General features: G+C 41.5%; 1 protein-coding gene across 2 annotated transcripts in view; it reads right to left on the reverse strand.

Moving 5' to 3' along the window:
• GLRA3 (glycine receptor alpha 3) overlaps window positions 1-19,743 on the reverse strand; it is a 142,575-nt gene that overhangs the window by 36,736 nt on the left and 86,096 nt on the right. For both annotated transcript variants that reach the window (XM_074951174.1, XM_074951175.1), the window contains exon 6: window positions 1,028-1,165. In XM_074951174.1, the coding sequence (XP_074807275.1) occupies window positions 1,028-1,165 (138 nt within the window). The remainder of the gene's footprint in view (window positions 1-1,027; window positions 1,166-19,743) is intronic.

Raw genomic sequence — 19,743 nt, forward strand, 5'->3', positions numbered from 1 at the left:
CTCTCTCTCTATAAAGGAATTGAATCCCACAATAGTTTGTTTCCTGCATGAATAATTTTTTCATGGACCTCAAAGACTCGAAGTCTTTGTCAGCCATTGAATCCCACATTTGGGCCTTGGCAGGTTATGTTTTCTTCCAGTTTCCCCATTAATAATAACAAGGTCAATAATACTTTATTTACTAAAAGCATAGTGGTATTGTCTATAGGAGTACAGTCGAGGGACGCAAGCTGGAACTTGTGAGGGTGAGGAATAAAGTCTGCTGACAGCATATTTCCTACTTGTTAAAATAAAAAATAAATGGTAACACATGGCAATTTCCTGCAATGTACTGGACAAACCTTATTGAATAAAGAGTAATGATTGGGAGCACCAGAGGGTGGTTGGTTTTTTTTTTTTTTTTTAAAACAAAATTAAAAAAAATGGTGAGGGTGGAATCCTGGGGGGTTTAGCTTTTGCTCTGTATATTTTTAATAAAGACTGTACTTGTGGATTGAGAATTGGACAGTCACATTTTTATACAATGACAAATAATAAATAAGAATGACAATTATACTTTTATTATTGAAAAAGCAATGCCTAGTATTTCCTATATACAGATTTAACCACTGGGACACATCTTTCAAATAATTCTGGAGGTGATGCAGTATAAGGCCCCAATGCTGCCAAGGACTCTATGCAGGAAGACTCCTGTGCCCATGTGAAACCCCACTGAAGTTAATGTGGCTCCACACAGGTGCAAGGTTCTGCCCTTTTGCAGAACAATGAAGCCTGGCTGACCCGTCTCTGCATAACTGATGTATTTCAGATGTCCGTCTTTCCTAAATAAACTTTTATAAGAACATTTAGAAGTCTTTTCAACCATGAGGCAACCGTTTTGTTTCATTATGTTAATACTTTAAGGGCATGGTATTCTGTGTGTGGTGTAGTGTTATAAGATTCAGATGAGTTAAATTATGCATTTAAAACAACAGAAACTAGCAGCAGCTGTCTTTCCAGCTGTAATGGACTAAGGAAACTCTCCTACCTGTATTGTAATGTTTGGTGCAATAACATAAATCTTTCTCTTCTTTCAACAGAAACTGTGGTAGAGTGAGCCCTTCTGCTACCTGTACAGCTCCCTTTTCTTGCCATTCAAAAATTAGATCGTTCATTGTATATCCAACTAGAAAAACAAACAGAACAACAACCCATAAATCTACTGCAAAGTTTTTAAAATACGTGCGATGCACCAAATACCAATATCCTACACAAATTATATGAGACGAGAAAAATAGTAGGTTCCATTATATCAGTCAGCCAAAGGGGATCAGCACTCATCTCAATCAAGCCGATCTAGGCTGACAGTTATTTATGTGGATCCTCCTGAAAACATATGGCCAAATAGTTGGAGAGGGAGATTTTCAAAAGTGCCTAAGCCAGTTGGATGCCTAACTCCCTTGGTTGCTTTTGAAAACCTCACCCTCTACTATGGAGAGTACAGGCCCATTGATTTAAATCTTGTCAAGTTGTAGTGTAATTTTGAAATAGTGCCTTAAATGCTCTTTTATTTTTCCTGGATCTAAATTGCTCAGAAACAATTTAGGCCACAATCAGGTGGAGGTATACAGGTGGAATCCAGCAAGTCTCTTTGCAGGATTAAGGCCATAGTTGGTTTGAGAAGACATTTTTGTTTTGAAGCAGGTGCAAGACCAGAAGAAAAACTATTGAGATTAGCTACCAAATCACTATCAGACTGTGATAATGTTCCTACATACCTGCCTCCCTATCCCCACAGCTGTATGTTAAAAAAACAAACAAAAAAAGCCCCGTGTGTATCATAATTGTAGCTTTAGGAAGGTTCCTGTATAATTCAGTCCAAGTAGCTGTTCACACAGAATCAGTGGTGTAACAATCCGTGTCATGGCCAGACAGTGGAAATATTAACCCAGGGCCAGATTCTGGCTGATTGGTCAGCAGGTGGCTAAGTTGAGGGAGAGCACAAAGAGCTACGCATACAAACCATGCCTAGTAGCAGTCTGGAATCCCATGGGAGTAAACAGCCCCTACTCTCTCTGTGCACAGCAGGTGTTAACTTTCTGAAGGTAAGTGGGGAGGTGCAAAGTATGCGTGGGGGCATGTTTCTGTCATTGCTCCCTCCCCTCACCCCCTTGTTCCAGAACTGGCTGGAGGTGAATCTAGGAGCATGTGGTACCCTCTGTGAGGGCAGTGGAGTTACTGCTCCAGCATGCCCTAGGAGCTGCTAGAAGGAATAGTAGTAGAATTCCTGCTGGGATTTCCAACCAGAGAACTGAACCCTCCAAATCCTTCCCCCCCACCCCCCACCCCCCAATGCTGAATTGTTCTCTAAATTTCTTTCTAAGGAGCTGATGGAGTTCTCATGATTTTGAACTCTGCATGCTAACTCCCTCCTTCCCACCCAAAATAAAATATTTGAGAGTAGCCTTTCCCAAAACCTAACAGCCTTGAACAATAGGAAAATGGAAATTTGAACACAGATCCAAATTTCACAAGTGGATCCTTTCATTATGATGGACTGAACCACCAGGGACTTTAGGTGTTCAAACTCCATTCTGGTATCTGAATTATGTGGCTTCAACCCATTTCTACTTTTAAAAGTTTCTTAGCTTTTTTAGTATGTTGACTTAATCAGATGCAAGAAAGACAACAGGCTATTCACATCAACCACAGAGAATTGGAAAGGTCTTTTAATCTTACAATATATGTTCAAAATTTTCTTCTAGGTAACCCTTCTCTTCCAAACATTGAAATCTTCTGAGTCTCAGTCAAGGAAATTTTTTTAATTACTTCCTGATGTGTGAGAAAATCCATGGGCTTTGTCCCCTTCACCATTCAGTGACCTAATTACTACTTGTCTAAGTGTGTATATCTAAACATTGCTCAGTTATAATGTAAGTCTGAGTTAGCAGCTGAAAGGAATGTCTGAGACAAACCACTTATTGTGTACTCTAACCATACAGTGTTCATACATCACACTAGTTAAATCCTTTTAACGCAGTTCGCCATAATTCTCAACACTTCCGTGCCTCCACCTCTTCCTCGTGTTTCCCTTGGGCAGCATTGTATACAAATGCTCCACAAACACTCCGTGTCACAATTATTTGATTAACTTTTATCTTTGAGGGGTTCAAGGAGTGTGTTAAAGGACAGACCACAACATTTTATTTGAAGTAGACACATGACCTACCCATAGTTAAGATTAGACCTCGTGTCATAAGAGTTCATTTTATTTCTACATTACATTTGTGATTAAACTCTTATTTTTCTGTCTTGTTTTACCACACATGACATTCTGTAACATAACCAGCTTTAAAATCCACCACTGATGGCTCAAAACTATGAAACCTCAAAACTATAGCTCCTATAAAACTTTGCATGCATTCAGACAAAAAACATCTCTGTGTATAAACAGATTATCATTTGAATCATGTACATTACAGCTAGGAGAAATATCCCCAGAGTAAGTCATTGAACTGACAAGAAACAACTGCTGTGTCAAAATGTATTTCACTAAATCAAATTCATTCATTTATAATGCATGTTTTTAATTAATATCTACCTTGGCCACCTATTTTTATATTATACAGTATGTTTAAAATATTAACAATTTATGCTAAGTGTTGATATATTTTTTATTATAGTTTTTCTGTTTAAATATACAAATAATATAGCTTTGGCTTTTTCCAATATTACAAATATAGTTTTATAGCTCTAAATTATATTTATAAGATAAATTATATATCAAAGTGCAAAAGACCAAATGCAGAGGCGAGTCTAAATTCATGTAAAGGAATCTAAAATGATGGAATATACACAGTCTTCCCACCTCTATCTAGACTAGATCCCTTACTAATGTGTAACTTATACCCTTTTTATTCATTGCCTCTAAATTTGGTCCTCTGAGTTAAGGTTAAAATGGTGTAACTCTTATGTCATGGGGTGATAGGAAGGTACAAGTTATACCATCTCTGACTCTTAGATTAATTTATACTTGGTTTTGAATTTTGGCCAGTGAGCAGGGTACACTTTAGCAGATGCCCTTGTGTTGTTGACAGCATATTTCCTACTTGTTAAAATCAAAAATAAATTGTGACAGATATAGCAATTTCCTGCAATATACTGGAAAACCTTACCAAATTAAGTTTAAGTATCTTACAAGTTCACTATATTAAAATACAAATTTATCCCCCTGGTTATTCAAGATCTCAGCCTTTTGAAATTTTGCCATCAGGAGGGGATTTTTGTCTGCTGCTCACTTGTTATGTGAGGACAAGATCAGAGGCCCTAACTGTATAAAGGAGTGACTCAGAGAATCATGGGTGTGACTATTCTGAGCTAATAGCTTTTAACTTGTGACCACAGGAAAAACCCCTTGGTTGGGTTTGAAGAACTGACTCCTACCAGAGTCCTTGTTGCAATTGGAATGATCTCTGGTACGCTTATTAACATGCATGTAAGTTTTTATTGTTTTTAATATGTTTTCTCTGTAATACTTTCACCTTAAGAGTGAATGTGCTTGCTTAGGAAAAGCTGGTAACTTATAACTGTGAGCAATTATGCTGCTTATAGCCTCTGAGGAGAAAAGCAAAGCAGGTTGCTCAGGCAGTCTGACTTGCTGGGGAATTTACAGTGCAGCCTGAACTGTGCAGTCGGAACATACACTGGTCAGAAGGGAGAGAGACCTGTATCTCCATTCAAGAGAGGTGATGCCTGGGTAGCCAGAGGAGGTGATGACTGCGGAGCTAGAAGCCTTAGAAAGGGTACCCTTGGTAAATCATAGAGGGGGAATACAGGTGCAGGTGTCCTGAACTGTGACATAAATAAATTGGACTTTTCAGTTTTGTTTTGTTTTCTTTTATTTACTTCAGAAATTCCCATTTGCTAAGTAGTTATTTCTAGTTCAGTATAGCTCTGAACCTGAAAGAAAGGGGAGGCAGGAATAGTGACAGGAGGATCTGGTGTTATTTGTGGAGATGAAGCAGACAATATGCAGTCCATTCGTAAGAGTAAGTCAATTGTGCAAGAAAAAATCCAAACTCCAGAAAGAGGATTGTCCAGCAGCATTTTGAACATTCGGGAGCTAAAAATACCTAAATGCCTTTTGTCTCAGAATTCCTTCCAGAAGGAATAGTAACGTAAGGGGTAGCTGAGTTTCCATGATACCACTGCAAGAAAAATATTCTTGAGCCTTGTTGCATTTTGTGAAGAGTTGCTGAAATGACAAAGGAAATAGAGCACAATGATGGTGACTAGGCTGTGTGTACTGGACGTGAAGAATAATATTCTTTTTAATTTGGGATATACCGATATCAGAGACCTAGTGGCTGCCATTAAAATGTCAGAAATTGTAGTGTAATAGCACTCAGTTTAAGAACTCCTATGCCATAGTATTGGATGTGGTGTATGAAATAAAACCTGATGTATAGATAGAAACAACTGTAGTTACTGTGTGAGATCTATTTTACAAACATAGTCCCTAATTCTGTAAACATTTATGTATCTGAGTAACTTGAAGGACCTGAGTAGATATCACTGGGTTGAGTTCAATGAGACTAGTCACATAATTAATGTGACTCATGTGCATGTATTTTCAGGATTGGGGCCAATGTTTGTAATAATAATAATTATAATTTAAAAAAAATATATAAATTCCAGTAGATGTGGCAACAGAGCAGGAATCCCTATAATGCACTTTGTATGCTCATTTCAATAAAGACATATTTTAAAAGTACACAGAACTACTTGCTATGCAGGAGTAATGTACCGTCTATGAATAGGAGTTATTTAAGTTAAGGGCCCATATTGGCACAAGAAGAAATGGGTTTAAACTGGCCATCAACAACTTTGGGCTTGAAATTAGACAAAGGTTTCTAACCATCAAAAGAGTGAAGTTCTGGAATAGCCTTCCAAGGGGAGCAGTCTGGGCAAAAAAACCTAACTTGTTTCAAGACTGAGCTTGATAAGTTTGTGGAGGGGAGGGCAGGGGAGGTTGCCTACAGTGGCATATGGCCAGTGATGAGCTGCCAAAATCTTAACAACGGGTTCCCTCCTCACCCCACGAGGGGGTCATTGCCCACCCCCACCCCCCAGGACTCCTGCCCCATCCAACTCCTCTGCGTTCCTTGATGCCCGCCCCAGGACCCTTGCCCCATCCACCCCCCCCCCGACTTCCCCCAGAACCGGGCAGGAGGGTCTCGTGGGTCACCGTAGTGGGTGCCCACCCCACCCCTAAGAGCCAGAGGCACCTGCCGGGGGACGAGGTGGGAAGTCCCAGCGGTGCTTACCTGGGGCAGCTCCCAGGAAGCATCCGGCAGGTCCCTCTGGCTCCTAGGGGCGGGGGAGTGTAGCTGGGGGGAACAGGGGCACAAAAGTGGCGCCTTAGGCACTGACTTCCTGGGTGCTCCAGGGCTGGAGCACCCATGGGGAAAATTTGGTGGGTGCAGAGCACTCACAGGCAGCTCCCCATGCCCGGCCCCAGCTCACCTCCGCTCTGCCTCCTCCTCTGAACCCACTGCCCTGCTCTGCTTCTCTGCACCCGACCCCGCTGGCTTCCCGCAAATCGGCTGTTCGGGAAGCCGGGGAGGGCTGAGAAACAGGCTGTGGCTTCCCACTCAGTCCCAGGGTGGCGGAGGTGAGTTGGGGTGGGGAGTGGTTCCCCTGCGCGCGTGCCCTCCCCACCCCGGGTTACTGCTGCGGCGCGGGTGGCCCTCCTCGCACCCCCCCCCCGCCTGAGCTCACCTCCGCTCTGCCTCCCTGGGCCTGAGCGGGAAGCCGTCGCTTGCTTCTCAGCCCACCCCAGCTTCCCGCGTGAACAGCTGATTCGTGGGAAGCCGGGGGGGCGGAGAAGCAGAGCGGGGTGGCGCATTCAGAGGAGGAGGCGGAGGCGGAGCGGAGGTGAGGTGAGCTGGGGGTGGGGGTGGGCCGGGGAGCTGCCGGTGGTTCTCTGCAAGCATCAAATTTTCCCCTTGGGTGCTCCAGGGGTGGAGCACCTGTGGAGTCGGCGCCTAAGGCGCCACTTTTGGCCGGTTAAATTTAGAAGCCCTTTTAGAACCGGTTGTCCCTTGCGGAACAACCGGTTCTAAAAGGGCTTCTAAATTTAACAACCGGTTCTAGCAAACCGGTGTGAACCGGCTCCAGCTCACCACTGCATATGGCCCATCTGCTACTACTATTAGCAATTTTTTTTTTTTAGAATCTAAAGTGGCATCTTTTGTTTTTCTTCAAAACAAAGAGGAACCCCAGTGCTAATGAGGGGGCAAAAGATCTGTCATGAGTGAGCAATTGAGGAAATAGTGACAAACTAGGAGGACTTGAAGTGTATATTTCCAGGTCTGGATCTTCTGAGAGGTCACCTAGGAAGAAGTCCTATGCAGCAGTCACAGCTGACCAGGCTTGAGCTTCTGGGTAATATGTGTGGGGAAAGTGGACATGTTTATAGGTAGTTCCCAGAGGCACAATAGGGGAAGAGGTCATTCCCAGTCTCACAAGTATCTTTCCTGACGCCAACCATTAGAGGATTCCAAGCAGCCCTGCAAAGATTAATGAAGGCCCCATTTGAAATGGCAGGGCCTTTCTGCTTTTGGGGGAAGGACTTACCTTGTTCTTTACTGATACAGGACTGGGAAGAAATGAGAGAGTGGGAACCATTAAGAGTCAGGATGACACAGATGGGGACATGAGCACTGGTAATGTGGGCAGGCAGTCAGAGATGGGGAGGGGAAAAAAGAAACTGGGGAAGGAACATCCACAGCCATAATTGTTTTTTTAGGAATCCCAGTCTCCTGGGAGGAACTGGCAGGCTACATGTATGGCAGACTCTATAGTTGGGAAGCCGATTTTGATGTGTTCAACTTCAGAAATGGGAGAGTTTTTCTTGAAATCAGACAGGGAATGAGGGGATCCAAGGAGAGTGAAGGTGGCTGCCACTACCTGAATCACACAGCGTTATCTGTTTCAACAGAGAATCGTTTTTCTGTATTAGGTGCTGTTGCAGACAAGGAAGAGCAGAGAGAGATGTAACAAGTGCATTTATTTGGGGAAAAGAATGCAAGGGTTATAGAGTTTGATTAACCTGAGAAGGAACTGTCAGGGAATCTGGGGACTCAGGAGGCCCTCTCGTTGAGAATAATGAGCTAGTTAACAAGAAGGTGACCTTTTTGATTCATAGGGCCTGATACTTATGATGGTGCAGGGTTATTGTTTTATACTTAAGCATTATCAGAACTTTGGCTGGGAAGGGTATTATTATGGTTTCTGTTATTTTGGAGTGAGGTATCGTTGTATTACCATCTATGTTACCATCAGAGTCAGAAGCTGAGGAAAGGGTTTGTTTGTTTGTTTGTTTGTTTTTCTTCCAAAAAAAGGGGATCTTCAGCTATCAGGAATCGGAGGCCTATTCCTCTTTTGAACATGGATTATAAAATTTTGACTTCCATTCAACCCAAGAGGGTAGGGGAAAATAGCAGGGAAATTATTGCAATCCAGTCAATCTAATGCAGTTGAAAGTCATACAATGGCAGATCTTGTGTAAATTGTGGAAAGTATTTGAAAATGGGTGAACATGGTGATTGTGAGAACGGTAGGGTTATGTTTTGGCCTCGGATCAGGCCAAAGCTTTTGATCAAGTGAAACTGTCTTACTTATGATTGGTCCTGTCTCAATCTGGTATACCCTCACAGTTTCTTAACTGGCTACAGATTTTGTACAGATTTCATGCACTATGTATTCCTTTAGTAAATGGGCGAAGGAGAGAGGCTATACAGATACATAGTGGGGTAAGGCAAGATTGTCCTTTGAGTCCATTGTTATATATATATCTTTTTTGATCTTTTATTGTGGGCAGTCTGTGATATCAGGGGTTTCAGGTCTTAAATGCATGGATTAAGGGGGAGATGACTTTCACTCTATCAATGACTATTTTCACCCATGGATGATGTCACAGTGGTTGCAGGCAGTACAAAAGATAGGGACTTTTTTGACATTGTAAACATTTAACAGCTGCAGCTGGAGTAGAGCTTGGGGGGATATTTTGGGGGGAAGATGACTCCAAGTGGGCTCTTTCCATGTTCTTTGTTTAACACACTTGGTGGCGGCAGCATAGGGTTCAAGGACAAGGCAAAGTTTGTACCTTGAGGAAGTTTTTAACCTAAGCTGGTAAGAATAAGCTTAGGGGGTCTTTCATGCAGGTCCCCACATCTGTATCCTAGAGTTCAGAGTGGGGAAGGAACCTTGACAAGGATACAGAGTGGCAGATATTTCATAGTATTTGGTATGCCAGAGGTAACTTTCAAGGAAAACACAGAGAGAGGCTGCTGCCAGGAAGCCTGCTCTGCATCAGAGAAGACAATGGAACACATTTTATTATTCTGCTCCTTTATCATCCACAGCTGGGAGATGATGTTCTCAAAGCTGCAAGTCCCACTGTTGTGCAGCCAGACTTATGAACAACTGGCTCTTGGACATTTTCACACACCATAGGATTCGGCATCTTCCTCGATAAGGAAGGTCAGACATTTGCAGCATATTTTCTTTGAGAAGCTGGCAGTTGTTAGTTAATGCAATGGTTTTCTACTCTGTGTCAAAGCTGCTGTTCAGCCTGATTTTAGGCACAGAACGGCTTACCTCAACCTCTAGTCCACACTATCTGTGCACTCAGTCAATTGCTGGCAATGGCAGAGGAAAAAAATACAAATGAGTTTGGTGGAGTGGTGGTCGGCATGGGGGTGGTGCTAGGATACCAAATTAACCTTCTACTTTTGAGGAAAAAGAGTCAAGGCTGGCAGGGTTTGGCTGATTTCTTTTTGTATCCATGATTTGTCCTCATTGTGACTGTAATTTTGGAGTTTTGTTTTGAAGTTTTTATTTACACACACACACACACACACACACACACACACACACACACTCTCTCTCTCTCTCTCTCTCTCTCTCTCTCTCTCTCCCCCCCTCCCCCCCCCCCCAAAACCCTGACCCCAGGATAGCCAACAGCACGGTGGCTAGGACACTGCTGGCCTGGGAAGTGGCGAGCAGAGGCCCATGTTCAAATCATCGTCTGACTTATGTAGTGCCCTGGTGAATACACTAACCACTGGGCTATTGGCTATTCTGGGGTGGTCTCATATTTATCCCAAGGCAGAAAAGGAAAATTTATGAAATCTCAAGAACGTGTGAGGGATGAGAAAACTAAGTTTTACCCAGCTCTAGAAGGGACCTTGAGAAGTTCCCGAAGATACACAAACATGCAGATAAGGAAGTTGATACAACCTAGGCATCTGAGCCTGAGCATCTGAAAGGAAATTAATACCCAAAAATGGTGGCACTTCAGTGAGCCACTTGTTCTGCATTACTCTTCAGACTCAGTGTCCTGTCTGCCAGCAAAGTTTCTCCAGGAGCCATGCTATTCTATTTGTTTTGCCTTCTCCAAAAATGGTAAAGTTGCATAGGCATTATTGCTTGTCTCACCAGCATTATCTCCCATATTGATATCTGGCCAAAAATACATTGGCTCTCCATCCTCCCTTCCATGTACTTTTTTAAAAATGGCAACTGATACAGGGATGAATTTTGAGTTTAACTCGCTTCCCCCAGGGAAATCTCCTCCCTCTACCCTTTACTTATTACATGTCCTAGTTCTCTTGTAGCTTCTTGGACACAATCTTATTTCTGATTGGGTGGACAAGTTGAACAACTGTCTTCTGGAGAGCACACCATTGGTATGGGTTATCTGCAGAGGACAGTAAGAGCCAGATCCAAATCCCACTCAAATCAATAGGAGTCTTTCCATAGACTTCAGTGGGCTTTAGAGCAGTGCTTAAGTACCTGTTTCCTCATTCTTTATGGAGACTAAGCATGCTACTTCCATTGCTATCTCCATTCTTTCATTCCAGCTTTGCAGGACACAGATCTGCAAACTACACATGTACCTGCTTCTCCGGTACTGCAGCATGACATTCTGCCACTGTGTCAACAGGATATCTTCACTTCCTTTTTTAGTGTGACAATTTGACAAAGATCATATTTATTATTGGTCTTAAGAAACACCAGGAGTGCAAGGGCTGGGAGTGTGGCGTTACAGACAGGGGGGTCAGCTTTCATTTTGAACCAAACACTCAAAATAATACCATTTTATTGTTCTTCCTTTCCATTCAGTTTGATAACTACACTGCATAGGCTTTGAGTAATTACCAATACTTTTTAATAGAAATAAATTCATCCTCCTGGAGGGTATATAAAGTTGCTTGCATTAAAAAGATCAACATAGAAAAGTGCGAATTATGCCTTTTTGTTCTTTCAAAGGCAAAATTCTCCTCTGAGTCATGTTGTAGGGTTTTTGTTTGTTTTGATTTTTGGGGTGTTTGGGTTTGTTGTTATTTTTACCACAGTCTGAATGGCTGCTGACTGTACTGCCTTTTATCCACTTGCAGACATCCCAGGGATATCAATGGGAGTTCTTCATGAACTTTATATAGCTCTCCACACTACGGAGAATTTTGCCCTTAATTTGGGTATTTTGAATGGGACACCTCTGACTTTTTAAATCACAGACTGAAGCACTTGTAGCTATTTGAGGCTCTTTCATTTATTCGGGTTCAGAATTAGTAAAGCATTTGCTAGCCACGGCATCATCCATGAAGCGAGACTTTAAAAGATTTACTATGAACAGGTTTTAAATGTTTTTTCAAGAAAAAGACTTAGGAAAACTTTACTTGTACAGGCTAAAGCAGTGTGTTCGGTCAGTTAAAAAACAGAGGGGGGGAAAAAGATCGTGGGGAAAACTTATTTATGATAAACCTATAAGAAAAGAACCAACTGACTTGTTAAATTGACTTGTTAAATTAAGCACTTATATTACAACAATTAAGCTAGCAGCGCGCTGTGCTTGCTTAAATATTTAAAATGTTACCTTACCCTCACACACAAATAAGTCTGCTTTCCCCTCAGTCACGCATGCAACTCAGACACATTGTTAGATATTTGTAGGGTGTTAACACTTACTAAACTTCCTCTGACTGTAGCCTGACCAGATATTCTTTATGTAGCTTGCAGCAAATGATTCCCAGAAGGCTTTAAGTGACTCTCCATTGTGGAAGTATTTGTAACTCTTAGAATAAAAGTAGTCGCTACTCTTTAACTTTTGTGATTACGACACAGGAGAGGTAAGAAACTGAAATCCTATTAAAGTATTTCTGATGCAGTAATTGGGAAAATATGAAATTCATTTTAGCTTTTAATCAGTAAAAGTTATTATATAGAGTAATCCCATTTGGAAGCATATGTTACGGTGAAGAGAGACAAGTATGATATTGTTGCCCCTTTGGCCCGAGGGGCTAGCCTATATTCACGGCCTTACAGGGTAGGAGAAGAAAATGTTAATATGAATCAAAGAATGTACACAATGTCCTGTTTCCCCAAGCACAGTAGAAACAAACAGCCAGCAGTTTCCTTGCTCCAAAATCCTCCTGTGCCCCTCCAAAGAGCTCTGTGCCCAAGAAGCTCCATATCTCAGCCTCCTCTCAAGGTTTCTTCTCCTCTTAACACCCGAAGCCTGAAAACCATACTCCTAGTCCCTGTGTTTTTAGTCAGGGAAATCCCTATCATGGCTATCAGCAGGGAGGCCACAGCTTCCACTATTTCCCCCTATATGACCTGGGTCTTCGTGACCTGGGTTCCAATGTAGAAGCAATGGAGCAGTGAAGAGGGGAAATAGCTCATGCTTTTATCTTTACAAAGAGCACAGAAACTGTTCTGTGTCAGAGGTGCTGCCCCCTGGAAATATTCTGCTTGCTGCAGCACACAAGTGGGGATTGCTCCCTCTGTGCTTTTTAATGCAAATCCCCAAAAGGGATTGGAAAGGTGAGTGTCTGGTTTTTCTTCCCCTGCAGCACCAGTCAAAGAAACTAGCCAGCTTCAGAGAGGGGAACAAAATGCTACAACTCAGTGGATGGCACAATATGTGATCTGCCTTTATGCTCTCTGAGCACAGGCCTTCTCAAGTGACCTCTCGGATAGCATGGCTCTACATCGTTCCCTGCTTAGTGCTGTGGTTAAATGCTACAATCTAGTCCTAAAATATCAGCATTCTGATAGGAAACCAAAATATAAAAGGAAAGAGTGGGCCATATTTTCCTCTTGGGGACAATGTACAAATAAAGGGCCGGTCCCTGACCAGCATATATCAGCATAGCTTTATAAACCTTAATGGAGCTAAGCTAACTTACCCCAGCTAGATCTGGCTGGTAATTTATTTTTAGTTAGTGTCATTTTAGGCAGTTTAAACCTGATTGTCCCCCATGAAGGTTACTCCCAGATAGTGGAAAGGCAACTCCAAAGTTCATCTCAGAGTTTACTACACATCCTTCCACAGGGTGGTTGGGAGATGACCCCATGGAGGATAAGCAAATGCTTATTTCTCCATAAACTGCAGCTCCTTGGAGACTCTGTGACTCCGAACTGCCAATGATCTTTTCCATTATGCTATCCCCTTTTCTGCAACAGGAGGCTCCTCTGCTGGTTGCTTTCCTTGTAACATCCCCTGTAATAGGCTTCCCACCCACAGCAGAAGAACCTAAGTAAATTAATCTGGAGTGGTTGAGTATGAATTCGTTTGGTAGAGATTTCACCAGATATATTTCACTGGAGCAAGATGTGATTTTTCCCATCTCCTAATATTGGGCTCTCCATTGTAAAAATCCACTCCTTTCCTTTTCATTAACAAACACACAACTGGTCTCAAACACCCACAGATCTCTAGTGTTTCCGTACAGAAGAGTTCCGTTTGGCTAGACATTTGCCTTCCAGTTCTCCTAGTCACAATGACTTATCTGAGTTCTGCTCTCATTATTTTTTATGATTACTATTTATGGCTCATGTTCAAGAGTAACCTTGGTTTGATGACTGAATCCAAACAATCCTCTAGGCAGCCAGTTGAGGTAAGAAATACCATCATTTTGATCATGGTGATTTTTAAAATTTTCCTGCAAGGCAACCCAAAAACGTGCTTGCAGAAAAGAGGAAAGAATGAGAATCTGCCTGTAGATTATAATTCTAAAGATATGGCAGATGTGTGAACTTTGACCTGAGACCCAGTGTAGAATCAGTGGAGCAGGCCAAGGATTTTACGTGTTGATACGTCAGGGTTCAGCCTAAGAAATAAAGTGTTAAATCTGTAATTCTTTCTTTAACTCTATTATATATTCATTTCTTTTTTAAATGAAATAATCAATTATGCAGCTCCCTAAGGGCTAAATAAATGGACCAATACCACAAAAAATCCATATCAAGAGAAACATTTCTTGACAAATCTTACTGACGACAATCTTGTGCCATCTCTACTATGTTCTTCTTTTAGGGATGGGAGATGGTTTCAGATCACAAGGTTAGTCTACAGGTCCCATGGAGCCTGACTAGCTACAGGAAAATTAAGCACCAAGCCTGTGGATCCCTGTGAATACCTGCTCCTTCGCATTGCCCTCTAAGCCATTCTGATAAAATGTCTCCCTCTGGAGCTGTGCCACCATGGTCTCCTGCTTTGCTTATGTCCTCCCCTACCTTAAGAGGGCAGAGAGTATAGTTTCCAGCAGAATCCCATGTGAATATGTTGTTGGGGTTGGAGGAGCACATGGCAATAAGCAAAGCTGTTCCCTAGCTCAGTCCCCACATGCCTAAAACCCAGCACACCCGTTCCATGCCTATAGATCAACATCTGTGTAGTGTTAATGTGGAAGAGTTTCTATGGGGTCAAGCACCAGCCCTGGATTTGGTGACACCTTTTTTCCCTTTTGAGAGATCTTTCTGCACTGGATGGGAGCTTCTGGTCTAAGATTATGAACTTTCTCCTCTCTGCAGTCCTGTTGCCTCTGTATACTGGTGTTTAAATGTATAGCTGAAGCATTCCTTTACAAATTCTTCTTGTGACTAAAACACAACAGGTTGGATTGCCTCCTCTCACAGTAAAGCACTTAGAAGGAGATCATGGGGAGTAAATCTCTTTCATGGAGATGGAGTTCCTCACCATTGTTATATCTGGGAAAGGTGTGGAGATGGTTTCTCCACAGCATAATACAGGCACATGGAGGTCCTGTGACTCCATAGCTACTCTGGCCCCCATGGTGGCCCTTTTCTCTGGGCATGGCTGCTCCTGGTGGGAGTACAATCGGAAAGACAATGCAATCTCAGAATGGATTATCAGCTCTGTATGGCTGGTGGTGGAGAAACAATATGCACATTCCATCCTCTCCCAGGCCTGCCCTTGGCCTGACCACTCCTGTCCTCATCTGCACAAACTGTTTTCTCCACCTGTCTGGTATCTGGACCCATAGAGTGCTCTCCACAGAGCTCCAGAGAGGAAAGAAATGATGCTGCTCAAGCAGCTGAACTTTTCAGTGCAGGAGGGGGGAATTCTCTGCATAGGAGAACTTCTTTCCATGCACATCTCAGTGGGAGGATCTTCCCCTAAAAGTCTAGATGGTGGGTTGGATTAGCCTTTATTGTCTATAAAGACTGAGTAATTAAGGAACTATAAAAGGGGAAAAAGTTATTCATTTTAAACATTAAGGGATATATTCATTAAAATAATAATCCGATAATGGAGGCGTTTTCATACTTCCTTACATATATTTGTGTTTCATGCTCAAGTTCTCCCTTGTTAACAGGCCTAATCTTTACCTGAGCCAGTAGCTTCCTTTAGTTATTGCTTAAGGTTCTAGGAATATTACAGTTCACAGAAATTCATAAAACAATCTAAGCAAGGTGTCTTTCCCACTCACTCAAAACAACATTAATCCATGAATAAATGGAATGCAGTGAAGTATAATAAAAGATAAATTTAACAAGGGAGAGACACAAAAAGCTCCATTAAGGGGAAATATTGTGCTGAGGAGAGATGTCACAAGAATAAAATATGTTTCTAGCTATCATTATTCTATATATTGTTCAAATAGAACAGAAATAAAATTATCAGGGAGGCTCTTGAGCTGCCCTGGCATGAACACTGCTCTTTTCGTACTATTGTTATCATTCATTTATTTTCCTCCTTTTTAATATATAGTTTCCTAGAATTGGAGATCAGAAGGGACCATTATGATCATCTAGTCTGACCTCCTACATAACCCAGGCCGTAGAGTCTCACCCAGTAATTCCTGTATCAAGCCCATCATTTCTCTTTGAGCTACAGCAGGTCTTTTAAAAAGATATCTGGTCTTGCTTTAAGGAGATGGAGGGGAGCCCCAACCAGTTTATTTCAGTTGGTAAGGATAAAGAAAACTATTTTTCAGTAAGAGTTTGGTAAAACCCATTCTTAAAAAATTGCAAAAATATTTGCAATTAAAAAAGTCCTACACCACCTACTGATATAAATAACGTATGTCACTGTCCCAATATCACAGCTGTAGATCCAAGGGGTTGGAGAGACCTTGGGAATACTATCTCAAGGGCTGCTGAAGACTGAGCATGTCACCAAGGAATGGTTTGGGGAGAAAAGTTGTAAACAAGAGCTGCACTTAGAGCCCTCCATGCAGGGGGAACAACAGCAGCTGTGGTTGAGATTCTGCTACTGAGCAGTAACATTATTTCACAACATGCTCATGTGTACTTAAGAGAGATTCCAGTAAGAAATGAGTTGTACATGTTGCTGCTTGCTGTTCTAAATAACTGTGAGGCCTGAAATCTTTGCTCAGGTGAGTAATCCTTATGGAAGTAGTCTCATTGACTTAAATGGGACTAATCAAGCATCAGCACTACTCAAATGAGTACGGTTTGTAGGCTCAACCCGGATGGAGGTGAAAATAAGGAGATGGAAAAATAACTGTCCAAAACCATTTCTGGTTATTTGTTATAAGAAAATAACCCTGATTGTTCCAGCTTCATCCTCATGAAGTATTAACAGAAAAATCAAGTTCTTCTCTATATTTTGAGTTTATAAAGAGGCCATCTAGTAAACCCACTAAAAGTCTTTTATTGGAGAGGAAAAGAGCAAAGGCATATTGTTGGTAAAGGAGGTGGTTAAATTCAAGGCACAGATGAACTGGGCCATATTTCTTTCTTTCTTATAGGGAATGAGGACCTCCAGAATCCATGCTAATTCGTTTATGTGCTACTGTTTTGATTTTCCGTGGAATGGTAGTGAAAGTATTGTTTAAAATGCTTTGACTTAAATCGTAACTTGTCAGTCTGTCTTAACTAAAGGACAGCACAGATCTGCACCACTGAAGGAGCATCTCAGAGAATGAATTATGACAATTCCTGTTCCGCTTCTCTCTTGCTCTTGGTGGGGATTAAGTTACCTCATCCCTTTTCATGGAGCAGTTTACGTCCTGAAAATCCGAGCCAGCTGATCTGGCTGTCAGACAGGTGGGTGGAGCCAGGGCTCCTCACCACCCCAAACGTGCTCACTTGATTGCAGTGGGGCAAATGGGGCAACAGCCCCTACTCTTCTGCCTACATCTGGAGTCAGAATCAGATCAGGACGAAGCAGGGGAGCAAGGGGTAGGGAGCATGAGGGGTATGTCCCCTGACTTCCTTGTGCAACCAAGTAAAAGCTATGACAACATATCCATTTTTGAATAAGTTTATAGACCATTTACTGGTGTGACGGGAAGACTGTGTATTTACAGAAAAATTAATTTGTATTTTTGTACCACTCTTTACCTTTGTGAGTATCATCTGGGTGTGCCACATGATTATGCAACAGGGGATTTACTCCCACTGAAATGGATGATTAACATGAAGACTTCAGTGCAAAATGTTCTGCTGGAAATTAAAACATCAATAGTGCTATTCAGCTAATAAGTGTTTGTTGGCTCCCTAGGGTGCAGTTTGTGAGAATTTGTAAGTTTCTATAAAACAAAGCAGGTTCTATTGCATAAGAATGTTCAGATGCTGTATTATCTATGCTTACTATGGTCAAAAGAGAGGAAAAACATAGGAAGGTTTTATGAATTTTTTTAATCAAGTAAATGTTTCAAGATTGTATGTTAAAACTCATAACTTTCTGAATGCAAAAAGAGGTTTTAAATTATTTTTTTCTGTTTGTTCAGTGAAATGTGATTTTTGTTTGCTTTGTGGAAACATTCTTATATAGAGCAAATGTACCTGGAATATGTATGCGCGCCAATATAATTGCCTCCTGGTAACATTTGCTGTAGTTACACTTAATTATAAAAGCCAGATCATGGCATCAGTTGTTAAAAAGATTTCCCATTGTGCTCAATGAAAAGTTCTGTGTAAACACTGATTGTGCAGTATGACCTAAAGTGCCTTGACCTTTGAAACAAGTAACTAAGGTTGCCATTCAATTTTTTTGTCAGGAAAATTCCTGTTCAACTCAGCCATTAATCTGACATTCAGAGACCACTTGACAATATTACCATCCACCCACTGTAATGAAAGGCAGGACTAACTTTCAAAATCACCTTGCAATTTGTTTTTTAAAAGCCTACAATAAAATCATACAGCGAATAATTTTGACAGATTCAGTGATGCTGAATCACCTCCCAATGATGTTTGTTCACCTTTCTCACTGTCCCTCCCTGTTCCAATTAAAAAAAAATTAATGATGCCTCTTTCAACCCTTTCAAACCGTGGTTTTGAAACACTGTAAGAAATTCATCCATCAAGTTAGGCATTTGTTTTGCTTCTCTGTCTTAATATTCTAAATAATCCACTATGCACATTCTAGATACAGGAATCTCATTAATACTTCTACTTATGAACATTTTAATTCCAATACTAAAAATATAAAGCAAAGAGCATATTATAAGATATATATTTATCATTTTTGCTAAATATTTCTGTCTTTGTGTATCACTACATTTCACACAATTCTTAACTGACTCATTTCTCATCAGTGAAGGCTCTCTCGGTATACATCATCCCCTCTTGTAGAAACACCTTCAGGAAGGGGATGTGGGGATGAACTCTCTTCCAGACATCACATCCAAATGATCCCATAGTAAGGGTAGGGTTTGTCCCCTTTGCAGAAAAGGCCATCCCTAAACTCGGCAGAGACTAGGGGAGGTCCAAACCATCTGTGTGAGTATCCAGTGCCTCTGCACTAGCTCAAGTTAAATCCCAGGACCTTAGAGTACCTCTGCAGGTCCTAGAGCCGAATGGGGGGATGGTTTTGTGGAGGTAACTAAGCACCTTTTTCTCACAGCTGGAGGGAGTTTTGTGAACAGAGGCTCCCCTCCATTTATGTATCAATGGGGGAGTCATCTGGGCCTTGATTATTTTTTTTTAAAAATTAGCATGGGCACAGTTTAGATTGTGGAAAGAAATAATGCTCCGACATATTCACCTTGCATTTTGTTTTAATGGACATCCTGAGGTAGATATTATGCATAGTATATGGGGAGTTGCGTTATCAAGCATCATTTTTGTTTCACATGAGTGGTGGCTATTTCACATGAGTGGTGGTTAACTTAAATGTACTTCAACTGAACTGTTCCTTTAATCTGAAGTCTTAAATCTTTTTCCAATTAAGGAGATATGTATACTCAAATGGAGGCCTAACAAAGATAGCATATAAATTACTTCGACTAGTATGCTTGCTTTTTCCAGGGTGGAATTATTAGAACATAATAAATGCTGTGTTTTGTGTTAAAGCTTCACTCTTTGTATATATTTTAATGCTTTAAGTTGAAGAACTTAATACCACTAGGCCTTTCTTTCCCTACTGTGTTTTGTTGGCTACATTAAATGGCAAGCTGGTTATGTGGTACAAGTTCC

The sequence above is a fragment of the Natator depressus genome, chromosome 4, assembly GCF_965152275.1.
Source record: "Natator depressus isolate rNatDep1 chromosome 4, rNatDep2.hap1, whole genome shotgun sequence".
NCBI classification, from domain to species: domain Eukaryota; kingdom Metazoa; phylum Chordata; order Testudines; family Cheloniidae; genus Natator; species Natator depressus.